Source organism: Alligator mississippiensis, chromosome 10 (genome assembly GCF_030867095.1).
Source record: "Alligator mississippiensis isolate rAllMis1 chromosome 10, rAllMis1, whole genome shotgun sequence".
In the NCBI taxonomy this organism is placed as follows: Eukaryota; Metazoa; Chordata; order Crocodylia; family Alligatoridae; genus Alligator; species Alligator mississippiensis.
Window position 1 is genome coordinate 74181127 of NC_081833.1, and position 10702 is coordinate 74191828.

A 10702-nucleotide genomic window follows, 5' to 3' on the forward strand; every position below is an offset into this window, starting at 1 on the left:
AATTCATAGCCACGCATCTCTGAGCAACAGCTTAAGCTAAGAGGGACTGGAGACAGAAGTGTGTTTCAAGGAAGTCACTACAACTAAACAAGATATCATCTACTTTTTTTAAACAGAGACTGTAGATATAAATAATGCTGTTAGATAATAACAATATTTATATGTAAAGGAGAAAAGCTGGAATGGGGAAAGTCTGCCAATGTTTAAATGTGAAATTTTCTAGTGTATCATTGCTTATTTGTCTAAGTCTAGATCTTCCACTAAAAAAAATAAGATGTTATGTATGCACTGCAATCAAAACGTTGGAGTAAATAATCAACTTTTTAATCATTACTGAAAAAAAACCTAATGGAGTTTGGATTTTTGCTGCTCCACAAATTTAAATGCAAAAACTCAGGCATGATGCATAAATGCAAACTTGGCTTTGTACCAGACCAATACCCTTGTCTTTGCCATCTCGAAATAGTCCTTATAAGTTACATACGGACAAAGTAATTCTTGATTCATCCTCGACTCTTCATTCCATTTCCTAAAAGGAAACTTCCCAAAGAGAAAAAGTAAGTAAGATAGAGTATTTTGAGTTTCAAAATGGAGCTCATTTTAACCACCAAGTTGTCACCTAAAAATAAAGAACCTTACAACGGAAATGTTAACAACCCGTGCCTATGCCATTAGGAACAGCATTTCTATACTTAGCATCTCTTTTGTTCACACAAGAAAGAGTCTCAGAAAGACAAAAAACCCACCAAATTATACACTGCAGCACACTAAGAAAACAGAAGGGGATGTACAGCCACTTACGGCATCTTTAATGGAAAAGTTGTTGCCATACATTTGCAGTAATTTGTGGAGGTCGCTATCATGACCAGAGTTCGATTGTGATAGAAAGATAGACTCTGACCCCACTTAAGAATCACAACATCTTAATTTATGCAATTCAAATTAAAAAAATAGAAACTGTTCAAACAGAATCTTAGAGAAGTGGGGCTGGAAGGGACCTCCAGAGTTCACATCTAGTCCAACCCCCTGCCTGAGGCAGGACCATCCCTATCCAAACCATAATCTAAACTACAGAAGATGACTGTCAACCCTGACAACACAGACCTCACACCCTAACCTGCCACAGGACAAGCAGGGGGACCACAGCAGCCAACATCCTGCTTCTGTGAAATGTTGTCAATATATGCTCAAGAGATCCCAGGCAGACAGACAGGATCCCCTCTACAGAGGAAGGCAAAACCTCCTATGCCAATCTGACCACAGGGTAACATTCCTTCCTGATCCAAGTAAGGCAATCAGTCTGACCCTGAGTAGAGGGGCAAAACCTTCTAGCCACGAACCTCTGACTTTGGTCCCAGCAGGAGTATTGGCACACCCCAGTCAAAGTCCCCAGCCTTGGCTGAAGGCAACACCCAATCAATGCCCCTGGAAAGGTTTAAAAACATCCCGACACATGTAGCAGAAAACGGGGGAGAGGGCACAGTGGCAACCAAAGACTAGAGACATGGGAAATCCCCACAGCAGAACACAGGCATTGCTACACCTAGATCAGGGATAGGCAACCCCCGATGCATGCCAAGAAGTGGCATGCGGAGACATTTTCCGTCAGGTGGTGTGCAAGGAAATTGCTTTAAAACAACAACAACAACAAATTTTTTTAAAGTTGCTGCTCCAGGATCTCCAGAGCAGCCACAAGTCCCAGAGCAGCAGCAGGCACTGGGGCTGGAGTCAGGAAAACACAGGTAAGGATGCTTTCCACATTCTGCTGACTCTGCCCTGCATCCCCGGGCTGTGCCTGGCCCGGCCCCTGGAGGGGAGCTGACAGTGGGCGAGGCTGGGGCCTGGTACCCAGGCAGGGACTGCGGAGGGCAGCTGTGCTGGAGGCTCCTGGCTGACTCGGCCCCGAGCACTGCCCACAGCAGCTATTCCTGGGGCCTGGTGGGCTCCTGTGGCCAGGCCCTTGCACCAGGGCCAGCTCTGCCCTGGTTGTACTGTGCCTGGCACACAGGGAAGCTGAACTTGGAGCCCCCTGAGCCTGGTGTCCTGCCCTGGGCAGGTGGTGTCCCCTTGTCAGCAAGGCACCTTAGGCCCATCCACACGGAGCTGAGCAGGCTGGGCTCCCACATTTGCCCACCATGGCCAGAGGAGCCCCGAGGCAGCCCCCACTTCCTGCCCGGCCCCCGCTGCCACCTTCCCAAGGGCCTGGCTGGGCTGGGCTGGCCTGCCTGCAGCATCTCTCTACACATCTGCTTCTCCCCATACTGCCCAGAACCTGCCCCGAGCGTGCGGTCCCAGCGCTCACCCTGCCTGGGTGGGATGGGGTGTCCATCTGCCCAAGCCCCAGCCAGACCCTCCCTGCTCCAGGACTCTTGCAGAGGCCTGAGCACCCCAGCCCGGGCAGCTGCTGCTGGGGTGTCGCTACCTTCCCCTGCCAGACACTGCCATGGACCAGCCAGCAGGCCCAAGCCACAGCCAGTAGCAGTGGGAGACGTGGGCGGCAAGGGACACATGCTCTTTTTGCTTTTTTTCCTTTCTTCTCTCCTCTCTCTCTCTTCCTTCTTTTTTTTCCTTGTCTCTTACTCTATTTCTTTCTTCCTTCTCTTTTTTCTCACTACTCTTTTTCTCTGCCTTTGTCTCTTTTTTTTGTTTTATTTCTTTCTTTAACTTGCTCTCCTTTTTCTTTTTTTCCTCTCTCATCACAACATACTTAAAAAAAAATACACCAGAACAAAGGTAGTATATGAAGTTTTTCATATTGTCACCAGGCTTAGAACTTTTAAAAAACCTGGTATTTACTGTTAAAAAAAAAAAAAAAGGAACATTTATGATTATTAACTATATTAATATGCAATGTGTCCTGCCATGTATCCTCCACCTCAGTTTTTGTTTTTCTGGCATGCCAGCACTCTGGCACCTTACAAGGTAGACACTGCGGTTTTTTTAGCACTCAGGCCAAAAACGCTGCCTACCCCTGACCTAGAATATCCCCAACCAGTGCTTGTCCAGCCTCTTTTTCAACACCTCCAGTGATGGACAGGCCACAACTTGCCTAGGCTGTTTATTGAGAATAAGGACTCTGTTCATCACCTCTGAAGTTATGCACTGGAACCCTGGATAATTATTGCCAGGTCTCATTTTCCAGGGATGTGCAACACTTTCTCTGCACTATTTTAGTTAAACCTAGTTTAGAGACTGGTTCAGCTAAACCAATGTAAATTCCTGTGGGGACACTCCGATTATATATGAGGAGCATCTTATTTCAATATTGCTTAAGAGGTCATTGAAAACCAATCTGAAAGGGGGAAAGGGGGGGGGGAAAAAATCAGTGAAACATTCACAAACACTTGACTTACACCCAGTGATGTATGGACTTAAAGCCACTGCAATTTATGTAGGAAGTCAAGTCCAAGGAGAAAAAAAAAAAGGAGACAGTATCATTTATTATATTAATATGATTTTTTTTGGCTCTTTCTACGCACTCACTAGGGAATGTTCAGTCAAGTTTCCCAGTAAGCTTGATATTAAATGACTAAATTAGTTTCTCATGTTAACATTAATCTTGAATGCCTCCGAGGTGGTGCAGTCACCATTTTTGGAGGTGTTCAAGATGAGGCTGGACAAGTACCTTGTTGAGCTTGTCTGAGCCCAATAACTTCCTGCCCATGGCAGGGGACTGGACTTGATGATCTGGCAGGTCCCTTCTGGTCCTTCAATTCTGATACTATTGGGTAACATCGATTAAAATGAATGCTATCAGCAAGACTACTTTACTGCTTGCAAATCCCATTCTATCCACAAACTGATTTGTTTAAAACAAACAAAACACTGGTTAATGCTTAGCCCACTTTGTGGGGACCTCTTGGAGGGAACCCCAAGAAATTTAGGGTTACCATCCAGTAAAGTAGGGTAGCCCAACCAGGCGATCTCAATCTTTCAAAATGGAAATTCAATAACTACATACAATCTATGTTGACAGTGTGACTCTTTGTCCCTCCAATTGAATAGATTTGTACAGAAGTTCATGTACACCACACCGTAAGTAAGCAACTCACCAATTCTACCCTGCTGATAATAATGTGGTAAACGTCTAACACAAGAAATCAATCAGGTCTGGTCAAGAGGCCAACAAATGCATTGAAACCGTAAGTTTCCCTCTGCTTGCAAAACTGGCCCAAAACTAAAAAGTTACTACATATAAAAGTCACATTAGGACAACTACTACTCTTGTAGGACTCGTGAGGTTTCTGGACCCAGCTTGCAACGTAAGATCTGAAGCAGTCTTACTTCCAAATTTTTCTACTGTGTTATTCCAGAAGTCCAAGTAAAATAGTGCCTTATGCTATATAATCTTGGAAGATATGTTGGGTACAGAAATTGAGGGTGAACTGGCCTGGAATATATGTTACCATTCATAAGACAGCAATTTGAAAAAGGTTACACAAATCCAGTATTGCATTACCAAGTGACTATGCAATTACAAGGGAATAAGAGGACAAATATACTATTTGGGGCCCTGATTCAACAGCTTACTCCACAGGGACCTCTGCACCTGCGGGGAGCTACAATATCAGAGAGAATCCTCCAACATGAATCAGCTGGAAGAACACTACCTAATTCCCCCAAATGTTACTCAAGTAGGCAGCCTTATTTTACAGTTTGTTGGAAAGCAGTTACTGCATGGTGTTTCTTGGTCTTCATTCAAAAATCTCTCTGCAGAAGTCACTGAGGTAGTTCAGTAACTTTCTCCCTAGTTGGACCTCTGTTGAAGTGTCAGCAAAAACATTGCTCCCGCCACTCAAAAATCAACACAGGTGAAGCCAATGTTAACAACATGCTTTCATCTTTAGCAAAAGGCATATTCTGTATCTGTGGATATTTCCAGCAAAACCTGTGCAACACCAGGAAACATGGAACTAAATAACTTAGTATTCAGCATAACAAGTAAGCGTAAGACAAGTTTTACTCAATGCGACTAGGCAACTGGACTCGATTCAGCAACCCACAAAACAAAATTATCTAGCAGCCTGAACATGCAGTCTCCTTCAAAACGCAAATGGTTCCCACAGTCCCCTGCATATGAAGAGCTTACTATTTGGTGTCTACTGCCCATTCAGCCTTTACCCTGTTTGTAAACTCTCATTGCTTATACACTGTGACTATGCTCTTCTCCTCAGCTGTATAAACAGACTGCTGCAATAGGAAACAATATTAAAAATGATTACACAGAAGTCATTTGATATAGTGTGACAGTACTGGTGGTGAATTTGTGCTGGTAGAGATTTGTGCTGGTAGAGTACTTTTCATTATAACCACATTTTCAAAGGTTTATACCTCAAACCAAAATTACTCCTTTGTTCGTGGCTCAAAAACAGGGCTTAGGATTTGGGTTGGGTTTGTTTTTTGAAGCTTAATAAAATTCTATTTAACCACTTCTGAGTTTTCTGAGCATGAAAAAATTATTAATACATAAAAGAGAGAGAGAGAGAGAGTGAGAGTGTGTGTGTGTGTGTGTGTGTGTGTGTGTGTGTGTGTGTGTGTGTGTGTGTGTGTGTGTGTGTGTGTGTAAGAGTGTGAGAGAGAGAGAGAGAGAGACTAGTCTTGGATGAATCAAATGTGTTTTCATTTAAAAAAAAATGCTAAATCTGCCATTCTCCTCCCACAATTTAAGTATTCACAGAGTGCACTTAACTAGACAGACTCTAGAAGACAGATCATCCGCTGTTTCTCTCCAATTTAAAACTATAAAAATGAATGCAAAAAAATGGTTTGATTTCACATGCATAAAGAAAGGAAATGTGGAGCTGGATTTTTAGTTTGGCCTAACAACAACTCAATCACAGAAACATTATCATCCTACATAAGAACAGCATATGCAGAGAGGAACAGGTTACATCTCTGTGGAAGCTAAAACCATGACTTTCATTGTATTCTACTTGCAAGAGTCATGAGATTCACATAGATTTTTTGCAGCTACCAATATAAAAATATGAATTCAATTATTAAAACTATTTCAAAGCCAGTCAGCAAGAAATGAAACTTTCCTATTCCTGATTCAGCCTAATGTTTTATATAATCCTAGACTGGGAAAACTAAACCTTGACCAAAGAATACAGACATCGGTTTTAAGCATTGCTTTAGGAATCAGATGCAACAGAGCCACGAGAAATAGCAAACTGGCCCTTTAAGGGTTGCTAAGTTATTTAAAAAGACCCTCCCCCACTATCTGGGGGACCATAACTACCGCGTTCTGTTGGACGGTAAGTACTTTCTAAATAGTTCTTTGAAACTCAGGTTTGGAAAGATTTGTGCTAACTTCATCAAGCTAGCCAAGTGGAAGTAGTGAATCTCCATATGCACCTGGAAAATGAATTTAAAGGAACACTTTTCAATTATCAAGTAACTTCTTTGCACCTCTTCAAATAAACGAATGAAATGTAAACGGTCAGGAATGCTCATGGCCCTTGGCAATTACCTTTCATATGAAATACAGGTGCCTGCAGACCTGCTCAGCTGGTCTGTATGGGTGCCTTTACATGAGTGCGGAGGCTGCTCCAACGCGCTGGAATCCCAGTGTATTGGAGCAAACTCCATTAATCAAGTCAGCTGGTGCGTGGCAATTATCGTGGTCCAGCAGCCTCCCATATCACATGTATTGGCATCCCCATGCTTAAAAATGGCGTTGGGGCACTTGAACTAAAGCTCGTCACACAAGCTTTCACTATTACAGATTTTCCCTTTTTTAAGCCACAGATACTGGAGATAAGTCTCTAGATTACATGAACTACACACACTGAATCAATAGCAGGGAAGCCCGGGGTAGTTGTTCTTCTGTAACTTTAGATTTTTAAGTTCACTTTTAAGATTAGCCCAAGAAAGGGTGTGCTTGGAGTTCAGCATAGCATTCAATTAACTTAACACGACAGTGCTGACATCAAACACCAAGCCAGCACAGCTCAAACTCTGGCAAGCCAGCTAGAGAATAGGAAAGGGAGAAGCCACTCGCTCATACTCTGGGGATGGCTGAGAGCACAGGGTTCTGGCCGGCTTCAGCCCCAATGCAGATTGTTTTCTCTTCATGTCTTCACTGACTTTTCCAGGTAATGCTGAGACGAACATTTCACAATGTGATCCCTTAGTATGAGAACATGTAGCTCTGCAATGCTGCTAGTTAATTTTGCACATTTAAACGTAGACGGATTGAACAAGTTGTATTGTTTTTCCATACTCTACATCCAGCTATAGATCAAGGCCAACTTCTTGTTCTAATAAAAGTAATGGAATTAACTACTTATGGACATGTGGATGTCACCGGAGATTGTCCCTTCCAATGGTAGCAAGTCCAATGCCCTGCATTCACAGGCAACCATTTATCTGAAGTTTGTAATCTTTTCTTAAAAAGATAATAAAAATATACAGTGAAACAATGCTATTTCTGTACATTCCCAACAAACCAGAGGATTGTAAGGACATCAGATACCAGTATTCTTCAATGCCAAGAATACAATTCCATTTTTTAAAAGTGACCCCTCTTCACTGTTTGCCTTCTGATACATAGTGAGAAGAGGACCACCCAAAAAGAGTGAGCGTTATGGCTAGCTGGGTGAATGGTAGGAAGTATTATCCAACCAACCCAGAATGCTTGGCACTCGATTAGACAAAATGTGTACACTATGAGTGAAGACTCAAAGAATATGCTTCAAGAAGCGTGTCCTTAAATTCCTTTAGTGCATGCATTTGATTCATGTTGCATTTCCACTGAACTTTGGCAAGATGTAAAGTCTGCTTTAGGAGACTGCAGGTGAGAACGGAGGGAGACAGAAATAAAATTGTGGGTCATGGTGCAGCTTTCAATGTTGATTTTCTGAAGAATGGAAACTAAGAGAAGTTAAATATTTGTACGGAGGCTCCTCCTGTGGTTAATTATATCTTTCTATCCTGTCCTGAAGTATTTCTCTCTATACTTCAGCAAAAAAAAAAAATTAAAAAAAAAAAAATGGAAAATCGAACAGAGTAGTAATTTCACAACCTCTGCTCCTTGGTTTCCAATAGTTTGATATAAGGAATCAAAGTATTTGGGTTGGGAGGGAAGAAGAGGACACATATCCACAGCCAAGTAAAGAGATTCTCATCCAAAATTTTCAAGCTAAGACCACAGTACCCAAAGGAACACACAACTAGAAGAAAGCCTGTTTTGAAAGGACCAAACCAATATGCACACTCCCATCTCAGGCTGAGAACCAACCTTTGCTTACCTGAACTCCAACCAATTTAGAGCACACTGACAATACAATTTTGTTTCCGATTTAGTTACAGGCCAGCTCTCCATCCCATTATGGCTACGGGGGAAAGCAGATACACCAAAGCGTTCCACTTCCAACAAACCTAACTTCCACCCCAACCTCTCCAGAATACCACTCGTTCCTTAGTCCATCATCCTTGTAGACAGGCAACGGCTTACATTTCCCAACTGACTTTCATGCTCATCGCCCTTCTAGGCTCTTTCAGCCCAACAGTGAGACCAAGGCCATCCCAGCAAAAAGCTAACAGCAACCAGCACGTGACAGCAGTGTTTCTCAACCCGCGAGCTGCGACCCAAACGTGGGTCACAGTTTCATGGTTGTTAGGGGCTGGAAAGGACCTAACAGATCATTGGGGCCAGGCCCCCTGGTTGCAAGAATACATGAAAGGGTTGCGAACAAACTTCAGAAATGGATCCACAAACTTTAAAAATGGAGTCCCCTGGTTGCAAGAATACACGAAAGGGTTGCGAACAAGCTTCAGAAATGGATCCATCAACTTTAAAAATGGAGTCTCCTTTCAAGGAGTAAAAACGTGGGAAACGGCAGCTTTCCCCTTGCAGCCCGGCCGTTCCTCTTGCCCCACACCCACCCCCTGGGTCAGGACTGAGGGGCACTGGGTCAGGACTGGCCATCGACGTTTACAAATGGGTCCTGGTCCAAAAACAGGTTGAGAACCACTGCTTTGTAGCACGGCCTGTTGATCTGCTGGCAGCTGAACGAATTCCCGTTCTACACGGCATGCATTTGGGGGCCGGACCCCACGGTCCGCAAGGTCCCTTCCAGCCCCTAGCAATCCACAAATCATCCGTCTATTCCTACCCGTCCCGCATGCTAGCAACAGACTCCCGACGGGATTTGAACGACTGCTTCCAACAACAAGGTTTACACGAACGCTGCGGCCGCCTCCGGAAGGATCCCCTCGCACGTCTCGCCAAGGGGAGCAGCACGAGGGCGCGATACCCACCTTGTGGCAGCCGGGGTAGGTCGCCACGGTGTTGAGGGTGGAGGGGCCGGGGGTCTTGCTGGTGCTGGCCATGATGTTCTGGATCTGGGTGAGCTCCTTCCTCAGCACCTGCTTCTGGTGGAAGCTGAAGGCGGGGTGGTTGGAGGCCATAGTGAAGAGCAGCAGGAACTCGTCCCCCGTGCGCCCCTCGTTGAGCTGCAGCCCGTAGTTGTGGATGACCGAGTCGATGTGGGTGAGGGTGCGGAACAGCACGCCGGCCGCCTCGCGGTGCGCCGAGCCCAGCAGGGCCAGGGAAATCAGCAGCTTGCTGCGCACCACCTCGTCCGTCAAGTTGGTGAGGTTGCCCAAGTCGGCCGGGTTGTTGGCCTTGATCTCCGAGTCGCGTAGCGAGTGGTAGTCCTTGCGCGCCAGGTCCTCCAGGCAGGCGCCCAGGAAGCGCAGCTCCAGCGGGATGCACAGGTCCAGCAGGCCGCACAGGAACTCCACGCGCTGCGGCGACGGCAGCTCCGAGAACCACCGGTACACGCCGTCCCGCTGCAGCCGCGGGCACCGCTTCTCCACCATGGCGGTGCCGCCGCCCGACAGGGCCACCACCCCCGCAGCCCGGCGCCCCCCGGGGGATGGGGGGGGGACACCTCAGGTGGGGGAGGGGAGTCCAATGAGGGGGTGGGGGAGGGGCACCAAGGGGGGTGGGGGAGGGGCACCGGTGGGGGAGGGGCGGGGCGCAGGGCGAGCTGAGGGGAGGCGGCGGGTAGGCCCCGGGGCGGTTGGGCTTCGGCGCGGCCTCCCCTCACGGGGCGGCTCCTCCGCTCCGCCTCAACCCGGCGCCCTCCATGCCCCGCGGCGGCTGGCCGCCAGCCTCGTCGTCCCGGTGCCGGTAGGCCCCGGAACCACCACAACCGCGGCAAATAATCCCCCGCGGTCGGCGGCGAACGAGCGAGCGGAGGCACACGGCGCCGTGAGGATGAGGGTGAGCGCGGCGCGGCGCGGTGCGGCGCGGCACGGCGCGGAGGGATCCCTGCTCGCCTGTGACCAGGCCCCGGCCGGCGGGGTGGGGGGGAGAGAAGGAGGCGGCCGGAACTCACTCACCGCCCACTCCGCCCTCCCATTGGTCAGCTCGGCCGGCCTCTTCGCTGTCATTGGCTGGCGGTCGCAACGCCCCCGAATGAAGAGAGCGCGGCCCCTTGCCCCGCCCCTCGAGAAGCCGGGCTGTCAATCCGGCGCCGCTAGACCCGCCCACTGGAAGGGGGTTGGGCGAGAGGGGAAGGGGCGGGGCCGAGGGGAGAGGGACATGTGGCTGCAGCTGTGTCCCAGGCACGTGCAGGGGGGTTGCAGCAGGGGCCAAGCCCACCACCCCATGACCGTGCCCCTTACTGGGGCACCTCCTCCAGACCCTGCCTAATCCATCCCACCAGGGCTCTGCCCCCTGCTCCTGGGA

General features: G+C 47.4%; 1 protein-coding gene across 2 annotated transcripts in view; it reads right to left on the reverse strand.

The window, feature by feature from the left end:
- ZCCHC14 (zinc finger CCHC-type containing 14) overlaps window positions 1-10316 on the reverse strand; it is a 71095-nt gene extending 60779 nt beyond the window's left edge. For both annotated transcript variants that reach the window (XM_019491168.2, XM_006276705.4), the window contains exon 1: window positions 9265-10316. In XM_019491168.2, coding sequence (XP_019346713.2) covers window positions 9265-9828 — 564 coding nt within the window. In that variant the 5' untranslated portion in view covers window positions 9829-10316. The remainder of the gene's footprint in view (window positions 1-9264) is intronic.
- Window positions 10317-10702: the final 386 nt, after the last annotated feature.